A 25711-nucleotide genomic window follows, 5' to 3' on the forward strand; every position below is an offset into this window, starting at 1 on the left:
AGCAGGAGCTAGAGGCCGTTTTGGATGTTAAAAGGCGAGACTCTACCTATGAGCCTCAACGCCTCTTGCAGCCACCAGCCAGGTTTCTGCTCACCTGACCATTGCAGACACGCCCTTCACCATGATACGAACCCCTCCAGAGGCACCTTCTCTGACCCACTGGCTATAATGGGAGTCATGCACCAGCCTGGGACTCCAGCCCAGAGCACACAGATGATCTATTGAAGGGATGCATCACAGCTTCTCTCCCGCACACACCCCCACCAAGCTTTTTTAGGCGTAATGGCCACAGTGTGAGACGCACAGAGCCAAACCCAACTCGTCCACCAGAGCCTCAGAGGCACGTGGTTTCTACCCAAGACCCAGCACTGGTGGGGGAGGAAGGGGCCTTGTGCCCTTCATGCCTGTCTCAAGGAGGCACAAAGGGGCAGCAGGGACAAGACTTCTGACTTGACACCCCTAAGGGCACAGATGCCATCACGTGTGAACCTCTGCCAGCTCAGACCCAGCTGCCGGTGCTCGGCTGCAGGCAGGCCTGGCTGGCCCCAGCTCAGGGGCCTGAACGCCACGCTCCTGTGCCCACGCAGTCAGGGCACCCGACCCGAGGGCGCAGTGCCCTTGATGTATCAGATACCACACACCAAAATCACGTTTCTGGAGTGTTTCATCTTTGAATCTAAGGGACTCCCAAAAGATTTCTCCTTGAGCCAGAAAATTCCAGAAAAAAAAATATTGTTTGCTCCCTAGACTGCAAACCCCATTCCCAAGAACAAGAAACAGCAAGTAAAGAACTCACAAAGCACAAGACAGTGTCTGGAGCACTTGTAACTTTCTCCCACAACCCAAAAGCTCTGAACACCAACTTACTTTGGCACAGCCCAATTTTATCATTTTGGATTTCACAAGAAAGCATGTAACCAGCAAACAAAGTCATGCTCCTCTCCACGTTCAAGTTTTATTGAAACTACACATGTATTTTACACACAAATGGTGTGGGAGCTGTTGTACCAGACTTTGGTATCTCATATACTTTTACAGAACCTGAGCACACAGCAGTTTCATATTTGAATATTCTGTATACTCTCATCTTAATTCACAACACTCAAAACAAATGCTTTATAGTACTTTTAGCGATGTAAAAATAGGTTCCATTCCTCCAACAACAGACCCATTTACAACATTTTCTCTTTCTTCCCCATCAACACAGTATTTCCAAAAGGCACTGGATCTTCTCTACCAGTCCATACTTCTCTTGCAGTTGCAGAACATTAGTGAGGGACATCAGTTCCAGCTTTTCTCTGTATTCTCCAGGTCCCCCTCTGCCTTCCGCAAGTGCCTTATGTCAAATGATGCAGACCCTTCTCTAGGGAAAAAAAATTCATCCCATTTCTATGCTCATTACATACTCACGATCTTTTACTGAGACCAAACAAAGAGAGTCAGTTTTGCTGCTTATTTTTACACCAGGACAATTGTTCACTAGGAACTACACTAAGGCAGCCGACCTAATTCACAGAACTCAGGCACCCAGGGTTAAGGCTGATCTGGGCTAGCCAGGAAATAACACTTATACCACCCCATCACCAATAACCCCAGGGCTGTCAGTTCATCTCATGCCAGGCATATCAAAAGCAGCACAAGATGTTTGCAACAATAAGAAAGACTTATATAAGCTCTTAAACAACTCTCTGAACATTACAAAAAACGCTTGCATTTAGTAAAGCAGAACTCTTTGCCTAGCTCATGTACATTCACTTCACCTTTGAAAAAAATGAGCGCATCTATTTGCAAATAATCCACCTACGACCGAAGAGTATCCTTTCCATTCCAAGTACCACTGCAGTACGTTAGACATTCTTCAATCGCTCCATTCTCTGCATGTGACATCAAGAAATTAAAAAAAGTTTTCATGTACACACTGGAACAGACCAAAAAACAAACAGCAGTCCTTTGTAAGATGCTGCTAATCCATACTACTTCAAGATTTGGTTTTGAAAGGTTTAATACCTTCCTCCAGCAGCTCTTCTGTGACAACGGTTTCAATGCTTCACATTAAACACACAACTTGAAGTACCTTCATACATTACTGGTGCTTCCTTACAGCCCAAGTAGTATGTTTGTAGCACCTCAAGGGATAATACCTTGGAATGATATGCCTTCTCACTCCACTAATGCAAAAGTGAAACTGAGAAGGGGAGAATATCAAACCACCCAGCATTACAGAAGGAAGACAGACAACTCCCAGAGCTGGCTGTTCCAGTGTCAGATGCCGATTACAACTCAGTGCAACTACAGGCTGCTTAATAAGGCACTTGTTCAGAGAAGCAGGGAAAAAGAGGCAGCACAAGCCAAAGAACTACAAGATGTGGTTTTTCTCCACTATTAACAGGTTTGCCTTTCCAAGGACCATTCAGTCGATTGACCTGTTCAATAACAGCTGTAAGACAAAAATCATATGTATTTGATTTAAACTCCTACCAACAGCCATCAGGTTCACAAATAGAGTAAAAACGTTTTAAGATAGAACCCAGGTTAATGGGGAGATCAAACTGTATCCCTGGGTTTAATAAGATTTTATAGTTCATACCTTATTAATGTCCTCCCACATTCACTTATTACTCTATCTGCAGCAGGACAAAAGGGAAGAGCTTTTACTCTAGACAAGTCTATATACATGAAAACAGAAACCATGAAAATAATTTATAGCAACATATATACACAGAGTGATACCTCATCTGGTTTTCAGATTAAAATACTGTAACATGAGGTAAAGGCGCAGTTTGCTTTCTTAAAACACTACCAAAATCTTAAAAAAGTAGTAGTACCCAGGTAATTTTTAAAGACAGCAATCACAGCAGACGAGTCAAGGGAATCTTAAAAAGGTTATCCTTTTAAAAAGCTGTATAAATTTTTTAAAAAGGATCCCTTTTTTTTTTTTTTTTTTAAATGACAGAGAAATATATTTACTCCTCAGACAAGCAACATGAAAACCCAGGAAAAAAATCCCAGTAGACTCCAATTCCAGGAGAGGAAGTGAAGACAACTTCACAGCAGAAAGTGAGATGGGGAGAGGGAGACAGTCACCATTCATTTGCCAAGTTATCAAAAATCTGCATCCAAAGTAAAGACGTTGTCCATGGTTTCTGCCATAACAGCAAAACGTTGATATTCTGAAACCCGCTTCTCAAAGAAATTTGTTTTTCCTTCCAGAGAAATATTCTCCATGAAATCAAAAGGATTTTCTGCATGAAAGACCTGAGGAAGAGAAACACTATTACACTGGTGATTCTGATAGGGCAACAATGCTTTAAAAAACCCAACAAACAAATCAGTCAAACCCCTTTCAAACTAGATCATCCCTTACTGTAACATGCTGTAGAATCTATGGACACCTATATAAGCAAATTTAGTGCTGTGACTCGCCAGGAGTTTGGTCCATTGTGAAGTTCACCCACGCAAGGTGCTTATTATCCTTCGAGGACTGCAGCACTTCAGCACAGCATAAATTTCCCATTACAAACCTGCAGAGCAGCTGAAAGGAAACAATGGCCCGAATTGTTCTCGCTCTTTTAAACAGTGAGGCATATATATTAATGCTGTGGTTTCGGCTGTCACTCACAGAAAGTGCAAGTGCTAAATATGACCTGCTCCCCAGGCACATTGAGAGAGCGCTTTGTGCTGACAGCTTTCCTGGGCTGTCCTGGCAGGCCAGCATTTCAGGCAATTGCATCTCTTACCTTTGAGAACCCGAGCTCCATTAGTAACCGGTCTGCGACAAATTCGATATATTGTTTCATCAAAGTGCAATTCATTCCAATCAGACCTACAGGTAACGCCTCTGTTAGAAACTCCTAGAAGTTAAAATACAGAAAACATTTAGGGAAATGAAATTTAAGAACAGAAGAGGAGAGAAGACATCTGTGTTTCATAGTGACACAATTTCTGATATTCCAGGCTCCCCAGCCAGTTGTCTGAATAACTAACTTGCATCACTAAACTCAACAAGTGTCTTCTGTTTTTAGTAGTTGTTTGTATCTTCCTTTATTTTTAGCGTATTTTTCTGGAAAAGGCACAAAATTTTTTATTACTGCCCCTCTCACCTGCCTTCCCCCTTCCCGACCCCATAAGATTGCAAGCTTCATTGTAAGCTTGAGTTCCAAGTTCAATAAAACCTACAGACCATACTAGTGGGAGCAGGAATACATCCAGAAATCTTCAGTTTTCCTTGGCTTCCAGACATTACAGAACGACAGATCAGAGAGGATAGTGATATATGTGAGTGCTGAACCCAGCCAAGTACATGTTTAGGCACCAATGCAATACCTGTCAGTGTTGTGAGGCAAAGCTGGGGCATTTGTCATCATCACGGTAGTTAGATGACAACAGAAAAGAGAGTAAACTACAATTCTGCCAAACACTCAGCAGTGCAGAAACTTGTAGTTGCAGATGGGTAGCACTTCTTGTGAAAGAACCTGACAGCAACCTCAGAAAAAGTCAGAACCCAGCACAGTACACATGGCCAGAACAGACACTGTCTTCTCCTGAGGACAAGCAGGGATACAGTAGGGAGAGACAAAGATCCTGGAAGGACAGAGGTAAACAAACTCTTCTCTAAGAGACAGTTGCAGTTGGACTAGATGATTGTTGTAGGTCCTTTCCAACTGGAACTGTGCTATTCTACACCAAATAAGACAGCCTTTCTTTCTTTCTGCCATTAAGGAAGAAACAAGCTGCCAGCTTCAGCTTCTCCCAGTTGCTCGACAACTGAATCAGAAAGCCTCTGACTTATCGTCACCATTAAGAAAGAGGGAAAAGATGGTATAGCGCATCAGGGATCCAGGCTTGAGCCAAATATCAAACATAAAATCCCCAAATTTAGAAGTTAATTTGTTTATTTTTGCACATAAGACTGGTCCTGCACTGCCCACGATGCTGTCACGGCCAGGCTTACCTGCTCAATTTCAACAGCATTAACGATGATCTCACAGACCCGCTCTTCTGACGGTCTGTTCACTAAATAATGGAACATTAGACAAGCAAAATCACAGTGTAGACCCTGAAATAACAGAGAACAATAAAAAAAAAAAAAAAGACAGTTTTTCCCTCCTCCACATAGTTTGCTCTTACATTGAGGCAGCCTCATTCAGGTTGAAGCTTCCTAGCCTCCTGCTTCTTTGACAGTCTTAATGTTACCATCTGTAGTTTACAAGCCAGTTAGTAACATCTGAAATCCAACACATGCCACCTATGCCCAAATAATGCTCAGCACACATATTTCTCAGATAAATATTTTTGAGAGCTGCTCTACTGTGAGGGATTCTACACAGAGCCCTACTGGGTCCCTGCCTCCCATCAGGGATGCTTCTGCAGAAAGAGTCCTACATCAAGTCCTGCAAAACTACCTGCCAGTTAACATAGACTGTTTACCTGCTCTCCACTTCGAGATACCTGTACAGGGATACTTGTTTTAAGTTCTTTTAGTAGCATTTCTTCCCTTGCTTCTCCTCACAGCATTTTCAGAAAGGTCGATTCAGAGTCACCAAATTCAAGATTAACAAGTCATCTCTCCACACAACATGCAGTTACTGTGAGGAATTTGCTACCACAACATTCATAGGTCTGTAATACTTAAGGCTACTGTGTCCCCTCTCAACCCAGCTTCACATTTCACCCAGCCATCTTGCACAGAGCCCAGTAAGTTGTGTTCATTCCCAAGATTTCCAGAAAAGCCTTCAGCCAGGATAAGACAACATCAGGAGACAAGCAATCCCTCACAGTCTGAGGGGGTAACAGACAGCTGCTCCAAGAGGTGCCTCAGTTTCTATGTGAGCTTGCCTGGCTACAGCGTGAGCCTCTGGCTTCAGCCATACCCACCACTGATAGAGTACAGCAGCACTGTGCTACCGTCTCTCCTCTCAACAGCAAGGTGGTGAGTAAAGACTATAAGCACCGTGAGGGCACATGCATAATGAAAACCAGTCAGAAGGATTTGGCAGACTATGGGCTATGAGACGATTCAGTGCTATTGTTAGCAAGGGTCAAAACAAAACCAAGAAGCGAAAACATTTTTGGAAAGGCTACAAAATCCTTGTGCTTCAGGTCATGAAATAGCCCTGAAACAACATCATTTGGAAAATACTCCTCAACTAGGGAGAGCATTAGCTGCTTGCTGCTGGGCTTCCCGTGGTCTTGTCCAAGGCAACATCACCAGCAGGATGCAGGACGTGCCTGGCTTCTCACCTGAACCGGTGTGCTCCACTGACTGGTGCTCCCAGCAGCTTTGCACCTTTAAGAACCAGAGATGCACCAGCTCAAAGAACAGCCTGGAAACAGAGCCTGCAGCTCAAAAAACATACTGAGCATTAACCATTTATCTGTTCAGGTGCATCAGAAAACAGTTTGTGTAGTTTTCCGTTGTGGATTCTTTTTACTGCCACTGCTTTTGTAACAGCATTTCCTGGTTTTCGATGCAGGTGCTGTATGCACCAAGCCTTACTCTTCATAACAACTCTGCAGTTGGAATTATGCCAGTGGAGCTCAAGAAAAATTCAGTCTTTTTGATGCTTCACTGCAGAGAAGTATGGTTACACTGCTGTAGAGGAACTTACATCTCATTCACCTGCAAAAGAAGTGATCCTTCTAACAAACAAATACTTCCTCACTCAAACAGATCAGTTCATGATGACTCACAGAAACAGACGACACCAGGAAGGTGAAGGCTGAAGAACTGTTTGGTTTTGCTTACTGATCATATCACTTTCTTCAAAAGTGGCTTTTAAATTAAAGGCATCTAGTAAGATGCCTCCTTTCAAATCAGTTTATCTAATCCATGGAAATTACTTCCATTATGATAAAGCTCTTTGTTGTTTTAGACCAACTCTGGTAAGTTCCAACCACTAGCATGTTCATACTGCATACAAAACCGGTCTTTCCACTTTTTCAGTGCTGGCAGCACTGTAAGTTGTGCCATGCCTTAAAGACAGGCCCCAACCGTAAGTAAGCAAGTGCTGCCAACTGGCAGGCAGTGGTGCAGGAAGCAGTGAAAACAAAGGGCACTTGTCAGCACGTGGCCTGCCACGCTCGGTGTGCTGACATGCAGCCCCTCAGACACATCACATCTTAGGCTAAGCAGCACTCCCCTCTAATGCAGACCCGTAGCTGCCCCCTCCCTGGAGATCCTACCACTGCGCAGTAACGCGAGAACATGGAGAGGAATAGTAACTGCTGCCTCTGCAGCAACCCACCACAGCTGGCCAGGTGACACATGCAGAAGGCCATCTGCAAGCTCTGGGACCCCCAACTGGGGGCAGATGGGGAGTGGTACAAGGAGGCCACTTGAATCTGACTGAAGCAGTTAAGGCAGAGCAAGGCTCAGAGTCACATCCTAGCTAGGTCCTTGCCCAAGCCAGCCTCCATTGCAGTTGGGGACCGTGCAATTCCGCACCAGTCCTTGGGCAGCCAGGCCTTTGCCTCCCTTCATGGCACAGGAAAACAAATGTCCTCTTCAATCCAAAAAGTCCACCTTTTTGATCGTATTATGCATTGGGGTATCGCTAATATTTATGTTTACTTCCTTTAAGAACAGGTATTTCTGCTGAGGGACGTAGCAGCACTTAGGCCTTAAGTTCATTAGTAACTTAGAGCTAGAAGTTTCCTTCTTTCCCCTTTTTACAAGTAGCCCGCTCCTTTGCAGGACTCCAGTCTTCCTACATATCAGCAGTTACAGCTCCTCCATCAGGCTGCAGAAACAGGGTCGGGCACTGTTCTGGGGAAAGGAAGTCTCTTCTCTGTGCTGCCTAGGGCGTGATGATAAAGCAGACACAGAAGGGTTACTGCAGGAGAAGCTCTAGGGAGCATGGCCTGCAGTTACCTGGCAGGTAACCAGGACCTCTGTCCTACCAGGACAGTGCACCTTCCCTGGAAAACCCTGCTGCTGACACTGGCTAGCAGAGAACCTACTCAGGCTTCTACCACCTCCTTGGCCTCCATCAGGGTCGACATTAAAAAGGCTCCGTCGTAACCAGAAATGCATCCCCTACTTGCTGCTGGATTCTCTTTTTCACTGGTTCCTACCCAAACACTCCTTTCTGCTCTCTTCATCTCCCCTCCAATCCTCCCTTCCACCAGAGGTGGGCCACTCTGTCAAGACTATGGGATCTTTATGAATATAATTCTGCCCTTCCCCCGGAAACTCACTTTCCTTCCCAGACAGCATGCAGGACGTGACACATTACCTCATCTCTGCTAATAAGTTCATTGGAGAAAGTCAGTCCAGGCATCAGGCCCCTCTTCTTCAGCCAAAATATAGCAGCAAAGGAACCAGAAAAGAAGATGCCTTCAACTGCAGCAAAGGCAACCACTCTCTCACCTGTTTAACAGAACACATTTTCAGTTAGACACAAAACAGTGTATTGCTCGTCAGCAAGATGCAACACTTGCGTCAGACAGACCAATGCTGGAGAGGAGCGACCCCCTTTGCAGCACCAGGTGCTGTATCTCACCACATCTTTCAGCAGATCCCAAGGTCTGCACATGCAACAGCACTTAACCACAGGCAACCCCAGCAGAACTGAAGAACCAGGGCACCCACTGAAACTGCCACAGGTCAGAAGGGAAAGAACATCATTGTCCAAAGTGGCCAAGACATTAGTACTCCTTTATCTCTTTCTCCTAAAAGGCAGGAAAATGGCTGTGTAACTAATAGACAAAACTGAGAAAAGAGTCAATCTCCTACAAATTAAACAAAAAAACCCTACACCTCAATTTCTGCTTGTTGAGAATCTACATAAAACTATATTCTTACAAGAGTAGGAGAACACAGAACATAATTCATCAAGACAGAAATAACTGTTTATGTTATCCCACCTTTTACCCAAGGAAAGCACAGCATTATTGGTCCCAATTCTCCCTGTTCTCTACAGGAATGTATTTCTTCAGACTACAAGACCATCTGACTGCTTGGTGAAGACACATCATTCCATGTACTCTATTTTAAACAACCTCACAAGATCCTTGGGTATATTCTAAGATGAAGAGCTTTTGCATTAAGTGCTGGTGCCTTCTCCCAGTGAGAACTGCATAGAATTTTTGTTTAAAAAATAAAACAACACCAAAATAGTCCCACTTCCTCTACGAGGTACAAATGCCATCTGCTGGCTCATCTGAAGAAATTCAAGTCAGGAAAAAAGCATGAAGAGCAACATGAACTTACAAGTATCACAGAAGTTACTAAGGAAAGAATTTGTCTGGCAACACCAAAAATCTCCTAGGTTACCACTAGAGAGGAGTGGAGGAAGGCTGCTCATACAGTATAGGTTTAATGAAGCACAAGACTGAATATTGATATGGTTTTTACCACATTCCACCTGACTAGCTATCATACAAATGAGTTACGCTGAAACAAAAACTGTCCGCCAGCAGCACCACATATCGTGAGCGCATGCTGGGAGGCTGAGAGTCCACAGAACACATACAGCGGCTGGACCCTCAGCCTAAGAAATCAACCAAAGCTCCAGAGACCCAGTTGCAGGCCAGGTCCCCCAGCTGGAAGGAAACACCAAGCAAACAAGCCAGCCAGCCACTTTCATGTACCGTATCTCATAATCCACAACTGTGAGACCTGGGCCCCCCAAATGTTTTAAACTGGTGAAGTTTTCTCAGTAAGACGAAAACACAGAAGAGTAGAAATGTACTTTAGAAAAATTTGGTTAGGATGCACAAAGTTGGTGATTGGGGTGGAAGGAACACTGCTTTTTCAGTTAGGAAATGTTCTGATTCCCAGCACACCCACGCTGCTGGGAGCCAAATGAAGGAGATGAAGACGGGACTCCACACACAGCAAGCAAAGCCAGACTGGGGAGGCAGTGGGACACTCCAGGACAGGAGAATCTACAGCTACAAAAAGAATCCCACTCAAACAAGAGCTGTTAACAACAGATGCTGCAAAAGAACAATATTCAGATTTATTTTGTTCATCTGGCTGAATCTCTCCATCTCCTACACTTTCTGTAAGTATAGAGGATGTGTGGTTTAGAAAATTCACCCAAGTCTGACCATTATTCATTTCAGCTGCAACACATCCTTCAGAGTCAACATTGTAAGCTGAATGCAGAACACTGGAAAGGACACCCCGCACCTTGCTGATGGAAGCCAAGCCAGTGTCCCAGCTCTGAACTGAGATACAAAAACTAGAAACCTAGTCCCAACAGCAAACCAGAAAACAGAGGCAGATGATTCTTGAATCTTTTCTTGCCCAGGCTCAGTCATGCTGTTACAAAAAAAGCCTAACATGACGCATGAATTTGTCTGTATGAACATGAACACAGAAAAAGTCTGCGTTTGCAAGACTTCAGCTGCCCAGTTCTGAACAGTGGAGTACAAAATAGCAGCCAACTGAAAGAAATAACCAGAACTCCTAGAAAACAAAGTCTATAAGCAAAACTGAAGAAACTAGGGTTGTTCAGTACAAAGACAAAAAGACAGAGAAACCCAGAAGCATTTTTCATAACATGATTCCAGTGGGCACTGTCATTACTATATTGCTTTAGCTGAAGATAAAAACATACATTCTCACCAGAAGTTACTTCTGGTTCTTTAGTTAAACCAGAGACCCACATTGTCTGTGGAGAACTTAATTTCACATTCCAGGGATGCAGCTCACTCCCAGAGGATTAGTTTGTGACACATGCAACAGAAACAAGTTTTTAAGAAGGTACACACCAAAAGTGGATTCTCTGTCTTCAATCCACTTCAGAGCCCAGTCTGCTTTCTTCTTGACACAAGGCATTGTTTCAATAGCATTAAATAAGAAATCCCTACAGAAGAAAACAAAGTGAAAACATCAAAATAAGAAGTCATTTATGTAAATCTGCCCTGGTTATCCCTACTGGCTCCAGCAGACAGAGGAACCCATTACGCTAGGCTCTGGACTAACCCAAGTAAGAGACCATTCCCAACCCAAAGGGCTGATGATCTCTGATAACAAGGGCACAGGGAGGCAGATGCGCAGAAAGTGACAAACTCAAGGTCTCAGAGGAGGTGAGCTGCAGAGATGGTAAGCAAACTCAAACATCCCATCCCAGGAGTGCCCACCCACCAGATCACGCTGCCTCTCAAACTTAAAGCCACTTTCTACCCACAGAGCTAAACGGTGTCTTGCCCAACTCCACAAAAGGAACTGGACAATTCCCACAAGCACAGGCTCTGTTCCCATGCTAAACACCTGAAAGGAAACCTTGCAGTCCTCCCACTGTCACCACACAGGATGCCACCATGGGAAACCAAGCTCTGCCTGACCATCACCATGGTGGTCTCTCTAAGCAAAAGTGCTTCTTTTCAAATGTATTACCATTTGGACTAGGAAGTTCTCCAGACAACAAAGGTGATGGGGCTCTCCAAAGAACCCAATACTTCAAAAATAAGCAGTTCAAGTTGTATGAGAAAGCACTGACAACAAAAAAGCTGACAGGATGCAATACATTGACTAGTGTATGTTAAAAACTCCAGTTGGATCACAAGCACTCCATTTTCCAAGGCAGATCCTTTGCTGATGTGAGAGCGAGCACCTCAGAAGCACAATAACCACAAGGAGCTTGTCTAACCTTTAACAACATTTCACATAGTCCACACTTCCTGCAATCAAAGATTTACACAAATATTAACTAACCTTCTGACATTCTCACACAAGTCTGTTGGTCAGTAATCTTCTCTCCATTTTAGGGGTCAGGCATGCAGGCCTTGAAAACTTTAAAGGACCGTCCCCAGCTCCCCCAGTAAGTATGAAACAGAAGACAGCTGCTGGTGTTGCTGCCCAACAACGGTGCCACTGGACTAGGTGAAAGATAGCCCATGGGTCTGTAACACGTCCAGAGGTTTACCTTTTCTGAGGATCTTTGATGTAAGTGTCTATGAGCAAGCTGTACATCTCTGAGTGAACGTTCTCAATGAGAATCTGAAAGCCATAGAAACAACGAGCTTCTGGGATCTGCACCTCCTGACTAAAACGCGCCACCTACCAAAACCAGAAAGCACAGCAATGAGTACAGTAAAACCAGTCCCACATGACAGTACTCTAAGCTTAACGGGAGAGACAATAGATCTCTACCACAGAGAAAGGACGGGAGTAGTTCAGCCCTACTTTATTCACAGATACGTCAACAGGATCGGTGTGGTGCAGAAGAAAATAAAGCAAGCTAGCTAGAAGTAAATACATCTGCTGTGCATATTGGGTGGAGCTGCAGTGAAGCATGAGGGCACACATACACAGGAGGAGAAGGAGCAAAATACCACAATAGTAAACACTTCACATTGAACAAAGCCGCAGACTTTTTGTTCATCAAACAGTATAAGACATGTTCATGCAATATATGCACATATACACTGATATACTCTACACGTTACAGACATTCAAGATCTAAACTGGGCATTTGCAGTGAGATACCACTGATAACCTGTGGTGAGACATTCTGCAGCCCAGAACTGATTTCAGCAGAAAGACTTCCCCACCTTTTTAGCAGCACCCATCTGTAGCCCTAAAAGATTCTAAGATGCCATTCAGTGAGAGCAAACTGGATAATACAGAGCATGGCACAGCACAATCCCTCCCTACTTCTCATCTAACACAAGTATGGAAAGAAGCGTGGGGTTCTATTAATTCAATGAGAAATGTGGATCAACACAGCCAGGCAGAAGGCTGAGCTTAAAAACTGTGTCCGTGATTTGGAGTCTTGCTGACCCAGTTTAAAACTCAGACACTGGTCCTAGCAGAACAAGCTGCTTATTTCCCTTGGCAAAGGTAAGATGATGGAAAGAAAAAAAGTACATATTTAATAAACTTATGCATTAATGTGAGAAAACCAAAACAAAAAGCCAATAAACCAATAAAATTAGTAAGTATTCAAGCCCTCTGTAAAGTTTTCTCACCAGGTTTTCATTTACAATTCCATCACTGGCTGCAAAAAATGCCAAAATATGAGAGATAAAGTATTTTTCATCTGCTTTCAGCTTGTTCCAGTGAGGAAGGTCCTTTGACAAATCAACCTAATGAAAAGAAAAAAGAAAAACGTTATTGCCCTTTATGAGTTTGTCAATCTGTAAGAACAGAAGCAACCCAGTCAAATGACTGAGGCAGAGTTTTGGCATTTGCTCTCAAATCTTTACATGTAGAGAATTTAAATACATGTGACTGTAAAAAACAACAGACACACTGCAGTACTGCTGTCTCCCTCTGCAACAGTAACATCACGTCTGCTTCGCAGTTTACACTTTTGTAATCAAATAAAAATCAGTGTCTATTGAATTAGAAATAAATCAGATTTTGAAAAGTATTAGTATCTTCTTATCATGAGTATGGACATGCACCAACAAGCAGAGCTCACTCTGAGACGCTTGAACTCTAGTTGAAATAAATGCTGATACTCCAAGAAACCTATATCCAGGTATGCCGAAAGATGGACTGAGGGGACTTTTGTCTTTGGCAGGTGTTTGGCCTCCATCCCACCACAGAATGGCACAGGGCAAATGCTGTGTAACTGCTCTCGTCTACCAGACTGAACTCTAGCCATGGCAGAGAACCACAACTTCCTTCGCATAGGCCTTTTTTGTTTGGTTGTTTGTTTGGAGGGATTTCTGAACCACAACAGCAGTTAAGTGGGGCCAGATGTGAAAAATACAGAGGTTTAAAAACTTGTATACGTGTGTGTATAAACATGTACACATATAGGTGTGTATATAAACACATACACACACAAACCATTTTTACAGTTAACTTTCCAGTTCATCTGGAAATGCACCCACAGATGATAGGACAGTGTAAGAAGGAAGCAGTAATACAGTAAAAGAGCAATGCTGATCAGGCAGATGTTTAAATGCTTTTAACAGCTTAAATCAACTTCCACTGCAGCAGGGCAGCAAGCCTCCCAGGCAGGCAACAGAACAGCACTTCTACAGATAGCTGCTCCCCACCATCCCAGGATGCTTTCTGGCCTATTTAGAGCCTGCCAGTGCTTTCAGCTCACTCCTCTGCAATTGCAGATCACTGCTCACAAACAAGGAAAGGCCACAGAAGCTTCAAGTTGGAACAAACAGCTCAGCTGGCAGGTTATCTCTCCAGGTCAGTGCAGTGTTCAGAAGCCTCCACTGCTGCAAGCACAGCGAGCCGAGGTCTGCTCAGGTCTGTGTAACTAGCAACCTCGGGGAAGAACTTACAGCTTGCATTATAACACAGGCCAAGCATCTAACCAGGGTAATTGGGAGTTGATTAGAAGCATTTTTAGCAAGTGTCCCTGATTATCACGATCCTTCTGGAAAATAGGTACCTAACATTAAAGAACAGCATTCACATGAAATTACCCAGAACATCTTACAGGGGCAAGGAGTTAGTGGCTGTGCAGATACAGAGACCACAGCCCTGCAGGTACAGAGACCACAGCAGGGTAGGAGATATGTGACCACAAACCAGAGCTATCTGACTTAGGCTCCCTCTATAACCAGAGAAGCGGCCCAGGATACAATTCCACGTTATCCTAAACCAAACACCTAAACCAGCTCTGCTGAACTGCTCTGTCGAAGCAGCTTTCTTTCCACTGTCCATGAAGGGAGTCCTGTTCTGGTGCAGGCATGTCACATTCAATGCAGTTAGCTCCAACCCTTACAACAGAGAAGCCAGCAGCAGAGCTAGGAAGGAAGCACCAGGACCTCACTCCAGTGCCAACCCACTGGCCCCTGGGCTCACCTCTTCTGCTGTCCAAAAGGAGGCCTGAGCCTGTTTATACATTTTCCATATGTCTGGATACTGGATGGGGAAGATGACGAAGCGGCGTGGATTTTTTCTGAGAAGAGGCTCCTCATCAGGATCCAAGCCATTTTCAGCAGCAGTTGGAGAGGAGCTCTGAAGATAAAGCACAGTTCTTGTTAAGGTTGCTGTTACTTATTCCTCCTCTTCCCCATATCCCAAAGGTGTGTTTCAAAAGCCACCCATGTCACGCAGACACTCACCTGCCCCCCTCGGGTGGATGCACTGCCTGTCCCTGGGGTACCTGCCCCCTCGCCCTCCATCTGTGCTCCCGCTGCCGCGACGGCAGTGCTGCCTGTCTGCCCGGCTCCACCAGCACCTCACACCAACAGCACTCCCAGGTGCACCGGCGTCAGGAAGCACCCGACGCTGGCGTGCCAAAGAGAAAGCCCTTCTGCAGCGCGAGGAGGAAATCTGCCCCAGGAGACAACATCAGCTGCTGTGGTATGGCACATGGGGAGATACGTGTGAGATATGCACACTGCCACCAGCCTGCATCCAGCACAGCTCTGCAAGGCTCACCACCCCGATTACCTCCAAATCATTCGCTTTAAATTGAACCACCGGGGCCTGGATGGACTTTCTTAAAAATGCCACAAGATCACAGAGACTAATCCTGTTTGGTGGAGGAACAGCCCTGTGCCACAGCAAGTCTCTGCATGGAGGCTCATGTATGCAGTCCTGCAGTGAGCAGAAGGCAGCCTGCACACCAGCGTGGGTCTGGAGGCTGCTCTGGGGGCTGTCTCTCAAGTGCTGATACAAAGCTACATGCCTCTCTTTCCAACAGCAGGCAGCAGGAAAACCCCTGCCTGGAGTCACCCATCCCCACCCTGCTCCCTCTGCGCAGGCACATGGAGAATGCCTGCACACAGCTCTTCTACGGAGAGCTTCCAGCCCGGCAGCAGTGGGGACAGCTGACGTTTAGGAGACAGACCAGTGAAGCTGCACGGAGAGGGCACTCCATGAGCAGGGCCTTCACCTCCCCTCCAGCTGGGGACATCTGCTCCTGGGATCAACAGCAGACAGCATCCCTGCCAGGCACGTCACTAAGCACCTACTGAAGACAACCATTGCAAAGAGCTGTCAGGACAGCATGCTGCAACCTCTCCAGAAGGGCTGGTGACTCACACTGATCAATGTTTAGTCAGCAGGATGCCTTTCTGGGTCGGTTCTGAGATCCCACCGACACTGAGGATAACTAACCACAGGCAGCGTACGAGGTACTCTATATAATAGAGCAGGGAAGGGGAGCAAAAGGTTTCGAATACCATTGCTTCTACCCTCCTAGGAGGTGCCAAAGTCCTTTCCCTACCCAGGCTGCTTGTAACCACTCACCTAAAAAAAAAGTAATCCTTTAGTTCAATTTGGAAAACACCATCAAACAAATAATTCTACTCACATTTAAAAAACAAACAAAACCCAAACACCCGTGCACACTGCATAGCTGGCATACGTGCCACGGACTCACGAAGAAAACACATTAGGAAGCACGTTCTGGGTTAAAATTTTACCACTTTATTATATTTTTAAGTATAACTCAGTTACACAAGACAAATTTCCCAGCATCATCTTGCAGAGTCTCTGCTGAAGGCCCCAAGAGTGCAAGACCTTTCATATTTCCCAGGACGCAGAGACGGTTACAGTAACCCACTGGAAGTGCCACAGGGCAGAATCTGGGCCCAGAGGTGACGGCACCCTGCCTTAGCACACACCTCAGGGCCTGCCACGCAGCTAGCAACTCCATCTGCTTCTGCACTAGCCATCATCCTCGAAAAAGAAAACACTGCAAAAGTCTTCCTTGCTAGCCCAGCATTTTCCTGAGCCTTCTGTATCACCTGGGGACAATTCCCAAGTATTTATTTTAGCCTAACAAGGTGAACTAGCAGTTACTAACCTCAGCCTTGATGTTTCTGAGCCATTCAAAAGCCAGCATGCTGGGCCCGTAATGCAGGGAGATACTTGAAAAATACTCCTAGTGTACAGGTGGAACACAGGAAGAACAAAGTTCCAGTATGGCAGGAAAACTGGAGACCAACACTGAGACAAGGAGCACTTGTCATTTTTCCAATGGCCTTTAACCACTGCTGTGCTGCAGGCCACAGAGAGAGGGGTCAACACACCAGAAATACTGTCACTGCACAGTGAGACAGAAAGGCAAGAAAAGAAGAAAAGGCCTGTGAAGCAGTGTGTACGCTCTGGAGAGCCCTGATGGCAGGAAAGCAGAGATGGCTTCCAGGTGCCAAAGACTCAGAGTGATGGCACGACCCTGAGAAGGATCACCACACAGAACTGGAAAATGGTACAAGTTTTTAGGAAAAGAGATGAGGTATTTTAAGTTTAAAAAACAGAATGGTCAGCCCACAGACTACACCATACTGGAACCTCCCCCTCAACCTACCTCCCAGTTCCCCTAACCCCTTCTAGGGTGGAGAGGAGTTTCACAGGCAGGCTCCATTTTCAAACTGGCAGGCAGCTGCTGGCTATGAGACAGTCCTGTCTCTCTCCATTTTGGTTTCCATTCCTCCTAGCCAAACTTTTATCAGAGTAATACTCGTTACCTAGCTTGTTTGCTAACACAGTACATGTCTTGGTACAAATCAGCTGAAAATTCATGCAAGATCCTTCTCTCATTCAGTTATGGATGCACAGCACACTTTGATCACTGCCGGGGCTTCAGAGCAACCACCACCTTGCGCTGAAGGAGCACAACGTGTTCCCAGCCCTCCCTTCCTGGCCCCAGAAGGCACTGGCAGGGATATGGGGAGCTGGAGAACGTAACAGTTCTTAGGCCAATACACCTCCTGCTTTCAGTCTGCAGCCTGGATCTTTTCCTTAATCCTATGATGGTGCATAGAACAGTCCACGCTCACCACAGTAATGAAGAGCATCCGTTTATAATGCGAACATGCTACTTCCTGTTCAGACAACACAAGCCAAACGCACAAAAGAGCTGAAGCTGGTGGGAACAGCCCAACACCTGTTCAAGCAGAGTCAGCCAGAGGAGACTGCCCAGAATCATGTCTCGCTGAAGTTTCAGTATCCCCAAGGATGGAGACTACACAACCTCTATGAACAACCTGTGTCAGCATTTAACCACCTCCACAATAAACAAGTTCTATTTTCTTACAAGCAAATAGAACCTGCTGTGTTTCCGTGTGTGCCCACTGCCTCTGGTCCCATCACGGGGCACCACTGAGAAGGGCCTGGCTCCATCTCCTTTATTCCCTCCATCAAGTATTTACCCACACTGATGAGATCCTCCGGAGACTTCTTTCCTCCCAGCTGAACCACCCCCAGCACTCACGGCCTCTCTTTGTATAACAGATGCTCCAGTCTCGTAATCATCAGGCCTTTGCTAGACACACTCCAATACCTCATATCCCAGTTATTCTGCAACTGCTAGAGAGAAACTATTCTGGTGATGACAATAAACCCAATGGGATGACAAACACTGCCCAGTGGTACCGAAGCTCTCTCCATTAATTTCAAATTCAGCAAACTAGGAAACAATTAACATATATACACACATACAACCACCACCCCACAGCAATGGCTGTTAGGCTACATGTGCGAGTATGTCAGTTACATGCACTATATGAGTTGTAGCCAGGAAAAAGCAAAAGGCGCTGGCAGAACCCGCGCTGTGATGTGGCACATACCACATCATGGTATGTGACCACGAGCCCTTCTGCACTCCTGTAAGAGGCTGCACGTCCATCCCGCGAGGTCCCAAAGGCTCCAGGCCAGCGCTGGGCAGCGCAGGCCACGCGAGCAGTGACTAGGAAGATCACTGGCAGAGCCGGGAGAGACGGCTTCCACCGCACAGCGGCTGAGGAGCACAACACCTGCTGGTTCTGCACGCCCGAGGGGATGCACAGCACAACTGCCTGCCTGCCTTCCTTGTGGGTATAACATGCCACTGTTCACAGAGGGAAACATTAAGGCATTTTTTTAGGCTTGTATTTAATGCCTCAGTTTTTGGAAACTTGAGTACTGCCAAGACGCAAAGGTTTGGGAAGACCATGTGGGTTTCTCTGCGTAATGATCCTTTACCCTCACACGCCTCAGCTTGGCTCCGCAGGGTTGCACCGGGGAGCACCCAGAATGGAGCTCAGCACCTCCCGGGGTCAGACCCTCCTGGTCCACGGGGGCTGGGAAGCCAGGGCCACCCGACAACACCCTGCCGGCCTCGGCGGCAGCTCGGGCCAGAAGGGACGAGCTCTGCCTTCCCGGCCCCAGGCGGGCACAGCTCTGCACGCCCAGAGCCCCACGGGGCCGCAGGGCCTGGCGCTGCCCAGGCCCTGCACCAGGCGACCCGAGGCCTCCCGGGCCTGGCCGAGACTGGCTCCCGAGTCCCGGCTGACTGTATTTATTCATCGCAGGTGTATTTTCAGGGCTCCCCGCGGTCACCGTGCCCGAAGGGTACGACCCACCCGAGCGGGACAAGGACACGAGGGCGGCCCCGTGCCCTGGCCAGGGCTATCCAAAGCGCCGCCAGCAGCGGTTGTCAGCGGACCCCCGGGGCGGGTGGGGGTGAAGCCACCGCAGCCGGGGTGGCCGGGACCCCTCCGCGCCAGCCCCGCATTCCCCGGGTGAGGCCTCGAGAGGCAGCAGCAGCAGCAGCGGCCAGGCACCTCGGCGGTACAGGAGGCCGCGGCGCCCGGCTGGAGCCCGGCTGGAGCCGGCGGCTCGGGCAGGGCCCCGGCCGGGCAGGCGCCCACAAGGCCGGGGATGCCACAGCGGCGGGGCAAGGCTGCGCTGCCACCGTCCGCGCTGCCTCCCCGAGACGCCCAGGACACCGCTCCCCAGCGGCGAGCGGGTCCCCCCACGCCAGGCGGCGGCGGCTGCGCGCCCGGGACACCCGCCGCGGGGCCCCACCGCTCCGGCCCCGGCCTTACCCGCTCCGGCCCCGCCGCCTCCTGAACGGCCGCTCGCCCCCCCCGCTCGCCCATGGCCGGCGGCGACTGGGCCGCGAGAGGGCGGAGACAGTTGAAGGGGGCACGGCCAGGGCCGCGGCCGCTCCTCCTCCCCGGGGTGGGCGGACGGCGGAGGCCCCGAGCCCCGTCGCAGCGGCTGGGCGCGGCCTGAGAGCGGCACATCCCGGCCCCCGCCCCGGGCACAGGGAGGCGGCCGCGAGCAGGAGCCGCCCCCCGCGCGCTTGGGCCCCGGTCGGCGGAGGGCTCGGCCGTACGCGGTCTCCAGCGGGACCGGGAGAAGGAGTGGGTACCCGGAGCCGGCCTCTGGGCTCGGGGCAGCCAGCGCCCGCAGCTGCCGGCCCTGGGCTGCAGGCCGCCACTGCTGCCCGGAGAGGTGGAGACAGAAACCTGAGGGAGGTAGGGCAGTGAGTGCAACTGGTAGTCTTACACCGTAAGGAAAAAACCAAAACCACCAGCACCAAAAGAAACAACAACCCAAAATTAGGAGAAAATCCTAGGCAGCCTCTGAAAGACGGTAATGGAAGATAGGGGAGTTTACTGCTTTGCTGTAAATACTTACTGAAGAATGTGTACAGAGCTGAAGAGAGATAGCTGTCACTGAGACAACCTGAAGTGCCTATTGCAGGGTACAGGTGGGCACTCTAAAAGTGTGCAAGAAAGAGCAACCTCTGTAAGAAAAAAGTCTTTTTTTAAATCCATCCTGAGCTAATAACAGACGTCAGAACACAATCCAGTAATGCATAACAGAGACACAGAGGTGTATTTCCTGGAAGTGCTTGCAGGGGCCTGTGAGTGCAAACACCAGGAGTGACAGTACTACTGACATTTACGTCTGTCACTCCTTGCAAGCAGAGAGATTTCATCCAGAGCTGAAAACCATCAGAGTTCAGTGGTTTCCTCTTCCTTCCTCATCCCAAAGCAGGCCAGGCCCTCGGGCCCCCTTCCTGTAGAAGAGGTCATTTACCAAAACAATCAAATAGTAGGAAAAAGAAAAGTCCCACCCACTGGGTACGGCCTGGTTTGTCATGAAGACCTGAAAACAAAGACACAAATCTGAAAGTAAACACCAGTGAGTGAGAAATTAAAAGTTTATGAGCACACAAGCAGGACTAAGCCACTCTTCAGAGGCCAAGACAAATGCCCCAGAGCCCAGGGTTGGCCCTTCAGGAGGAGGAGGAGGACCTGGAAGCCTGGTGTTCCCCAAGGGAGACAAGTGTGTAGACACTGTGCACCACCCTGCGATCACTGCCCAGTGCTCCCCAGTCCAAGTGCTGGCCAGACATCCCTAAGCACCCCACAGCCAGGGAAGGTACATAATGCATAGGTATGGTCTTTGAGGGGTTCTGGTGTCCTTTTCCAGAAGGGTAACCTCCAGTGGTGTTAGTTCTCTGTCATTAAGAATTTCCAATTTTTTTTTAAAGTCACCTGGCCACCACAGAGTGACTGAGACCTGCCCTCTCCCTGTTTCCCAAGCATGGGAAGTGGAAGCCAGGCCAGCTGGGCTCTTCTGAACAGTATCTGTGTCCTGCAGCTTTTTTACACCTTGTGAGAGGAGCTCAAACCTGACTGGGGCAGGGGGTGAGGAAGGTTCAGTGGCAAGATCTGTGTGGCAGAGGCAACCATGCTGGTCCTAAGCATGAGAACAGCTTTGGCTTTCTTCCAGTGAGATTTCTGAGGAGCAGAAGCACATGCCTAAGCAGCAAGTTCCTAACAGGACACCAGAAACACACAAACAGTAAATGAGAAAAGATGGTTTTACACTAACAACACCTGCTGTTACCAGCCTTCGAGTGTTATTACAACAGCTCCACTCATTGGCGTACCAAATACCAGGGATTCCACTATTTTGTCCAGAGCAAACGATTAGAAGAACACTGAGTGATGAACTCAGCTGACCCACTGGTGTGTGTAATGTAGAGTGTACTGAGGGAGACATGAGTTTCTGGGCCAAAAACTCAAGCACACAAATCATATTAAAGAACACTGACCTACCTATCAGCTGTCTTAGCCCCTAAACCTAATTATCCTGGCTGCTGTTTCAAAATTCCCCAAATCATGGATTGTCCCAATGAATATTTGACAAAGTTTAAGAACTACCACAAATTAATATAATTAGCAACAGAAAGGCGTTCAAGTATTTGGGGATAACTTAAAGTCACACCTGCCCTTTTATAAATGCACAGCAAATATCTACTTACATGGTACCTAAAGATTAACATACAAAGGAAAAATACCGCAAAGGAAATGTACCACAAGGATTAACAAAACAGCAGTTGGCTGTTCTTGCACCTCCACAAAAATCCACCAACTTTCTGTTAACTTTGTTTTATATAAATTAATTACATCATGTACGTGATACTGAAATACAGAAAAGCACTGTGGAACTGTAAAATAGCTTACAAGCAGAATAAACATACATATGAAGTGTAGCATTATGCATGATTTTGCAAGATTTCCTACTACTCAGCTGTACAATGCCGTTTTTAGAACAAGCTCTCCAATGGGTGGTGGAAGCTGTGGTTGTTCCTTAGCTCCTAACTGCCTGGTGATGCGGCAGCTGGCCTGCCCCGGTCCCCACTGTCCCTCACCTGCACTTGCTCACAACATAGCGCTAGGAGCTGAGGAGGTGTTTCTGCATGGGGAGGGACTCTGATCCACTGGATAACATCCACTGTCACGTCCTGAAAGCGTGGCAGCACTTCCTGGAGGTGCAGGGTACTCCACAGCAGGGAGGGGAGCAGACCCGCGGCAAGGCAGCACCCCAGAACAGGCATTCCGGCTGGGTGGCCTGTGGCTTCACAACAGCTCTCTCGCTCTGCTAATTACAATTAAGGGAGGTGCAGCACCAGCAGCACACACCTTTAGTACATGGTGGGACAGACCCAGGCCTTACAGGTTTACTAGCACAGCTTTGCATTCCAAATGTACAGTGGAGTAATTTTGATCCAACTCAAAAAAAAAAAAAAAAAAGGCAGCTTGTCCACATTCTCCTTTGGATAGATGTGAATGAGAACTACCTGCAAGTTCATGCTGCATTTAGTAGCTCTGAAAATAATAAAAGCAATGAAAAAATGTAATCTGTAGTCACATCAATTACAACTTTTTGGGCAAAGGACACTTTCATGGCAAGGCAAAGTAAGTTACTGATACAAAGTATGTCCCAAAATTTTATCTACTAAGGCAGCCAAAATGGAGTCATCACATCATCACAGCTTGAACTACAATGCCTCTTCCCTCCCTCCCCCAAGAGATTTTACTTATGTTGGGAATACTTAGCTGCCTTTTAAAAATGCTTTCTAAATACCATTTTTTATATGAAGAATGCCATTTCAGGTAAATTGGAAGAATTTTCATTTATAAGAAAGTGAAAATCCTCTTTTTCAGCTTAAAACTGTTCACTGTATGAAAATCAATTTATGATTAATTTCAGTATGTCCAAAACAACTATTTTCTTAAAAGACTCTCCTCACAGAGAAACCTTATCAGAGCTTGTGGCAGCAGTCTATTTTCCAATAGGTTTGCATGACTATAGTATTCAAACATCCACACTCATGTTAGCTGCTGTTGTCACTGGACAAGGGATAGTGAAAAGTTTCACCATTATGGAAAGAAGTCCCGAAACACTTGGGAGCAACAATCTGCTGCTTGCTGTACTAAACGGTATATTACTGTAATAGTAACTTGTGGTGATATTTAAAGACAAAAAACCTTTGTATTAAGCAAGCCATAGACAAAGGGGGGGGGGGGGGGGGGGGAAGTCTCACAAGCTTGTGTTTCAAGCAAGACATGAAGTTATCCTCTTAAAGACAACTCCATAGAAAATCCTTAAAAGACATATAAAAAATTAAAAGCCCTCTGCGCTTCTCAGTTCAGCAAATCTACTCAATAATAAGATATTCAAACAGCTGCAAATGAAAACCACGAAAGCAATTTCCAACTAGGAAAAGGCCCATCAGTGCTCCTGATGATGCTAGGAAGTGCTGCCGGGCAAGGACTACACCATGATGAAGTCCAGATTCCAGTTGTGAAGCCTGTTCGTGTCCTCCCCACACAGACCATGGGGGAACTTCTAGCACTGCGAGTTCCCGATAGTCACTGAAGCTTTCACATGACCAGTTCACCTACACATTTCAATCTGTGCGTGGACATTCAGACTTCAGGATAAGCAGATGCCACACGCACTGAAATCCAGTTAATCCAGACTTGCAAAATTTCCTATTCGATTCCGGCAGACCTGTTATTAAAAAGGCAAACTGAAGAGTTCAGAACAGTCAAATCATACGAAGCTTGAAAAGAGAAAGGGAATCAAAGCTACTAAACTAGGTATCTGTAGTTTGCCCTAGAGAGGAAGCCTGAGAAACGCAAGTGTCAATGAAGCGAAGAGTACAGACACAGAAGCTCAGAATGGCATTTACAGATTCACACACACAGACATGATCCACAGGTTGTAAGAACACTAGAAAAAGGGAGTTGAAGGAGAACAGCAGTAAGCTTCCTCCGAGAAGGTTACCACTGATCTGCTGAACAATCTTTGACGTGGTGTTAAGAGCGCCGAAGAGGTGTGCTGAATTAGGGCTCCCCGGGAGCAGCAGAACCGCAAGGGAGGCTGTTGGTGGTGACTGGGGGACCGCTCCCACCTGCACCCCAGCTACTGAGGAAAGGCTCACACCCTGCGCTCTATGCACTTCTCTCTGGATACGCATGTGGAAGCAAACTTTCAAAAAACAGCAGGTCTGTATGCAACTGTGCAAATTGAACAAAGATAAACATAGTTTAAGAGATGACGAAAATTTCCTTTCCTCTCCCTCCCTGAACGACTGCTGCTGTACAAGAAGGGTATTGCTTTGATTCACAAATTTGCCAGTTTACAGATTTTGCAATGACTATCTTGCAGGAAAGCAAAGTAACTCCCAAACCAAACAGATGGGAAAGGCCACTTGATTACAAGCCCATACAAGTTTTCACTTCTGGAAAACTAACAAAGCTGGAGCAAGCAATTTACCTTCTGTGCTGGATACAGTTAGCTACGGAACAGAAACCAATGCTGAGAATTAGTTATGGAAGTCAGCACTAAAGGTGTCAGTTTTCCCTACATTCAGGAGAGGAACTAGCTAGTAGTTGGTGATAACATTTTATTAGTAGCTACCTTCATCTCTTACTTCAGCAGTTATGAACAGCTAAGGATTTAGACTATTAAAAAAATGTAAACATTACAAAATTTTCCTTTAACTAATTTCTCTACCACATCTTAGAAGTGAACTAACAGAAGGGCTTAAGTCAAAGGGAAATGAGGTGTATGATTTTAATAAACATTTTTCTTATTAAAATCTTGATATAGTTTAAATATACCATACAGAGGAAAAAAGCTATTTATAAAGCTACATACACATTTCAAGTCAATGACGACAGCATAAATCATTCTAGATTCCCTCTCCACTTATCAGAATGCTTTGTGTGTGTATATATGGTGAGCTACTGTGAGTTACCTGCATAATTTTTGTCTAGCTATACATTACAGGACTTAAAAAATGTTTAAGCTATATACAGAAATATATATACATATAACATATATTTATATGTTATACATACACATACACTTATATACATATACACACAATACATATATATATATATACACACAGTACTTTACATTTATATATGGCCTTTCATCCAAGGGCCTTGGATATTTAATACATCAAGTCTCACAAAGCTTTGTGAGGGAGGGACCTTTATTTTACAGACTGTAGATTTGATGCCTATTCTAAACAGTTTCTTTTGTTGCTTTCTACTAACTTGACACATTTCAGTTAGAGGCGTTTTTGGTAATGGAAATAATTACACCAGTTAGAAATCCAGGCATAAGGTATATGTTGCTTTGTACCTTTGTAACTATCCTCCTTAGTACATGAGAATAGCCATACCAGTGTAAATTTTCTCTATACTAATACACCTATATCTAGACTTGTGTAGCTGTACCGCTTTT

General features: G+C 46.3%; 1 protein-coding gene across 1 annotated transcript; it reads right to left on the reverse strand.

Moving 5' to 3' along the window:
• Nucleotides 1–930: 930 nt before the first annotated feature.
• RRM2B (ribonucleotide reductase regulatory TP53 inducible subunit M2B) lies at nucleotides 931–19829 on the reverse strand. Its single transcript, XM_074885814.1, has 9 exons — nucleotides 19690–19829; nucleotides 14732–14887; nucleotides 12922–13038; nucleotides 11877–12010; nucleotides 10720–10814; nucleotides 8235–8368; nucleotides 4952–5056; nucleotides 3738–3851; nucleotides 931–3255 (listed from the first exon to the last, which is right to left on the reverse strand). The coding sequence occupies exons 1-9, from the start codon at nucleotides 19741–19743 to the stop codon at nucleotides 3103–3105; spliced, it is 1062 nt and encodes a 353-aa protein (XP_074741915.1). The 5' UTR covers nucleotides 19744–19829; the 3' UTR covers nucleotides 931–3102.
• Nucleotides 19830–25711: the final 5882 nt, after the last annotated feature.

The sequence above is a fragment of the Strix uralensis genome, chromosome 1 (assembly GCF_047716275.1).
Source record: "Strix uralensis isolate ZFMK-TIS-50842 chromosome 1, bStrUra1, whole genome shotgun sequence".
Classification (NCBI taxonomy): domain Eukaryota; kingdom Metazoa; phylum Chordata; class Aves; order Strigiformes; family Strigidae; genus Strix; species Strix uralensis.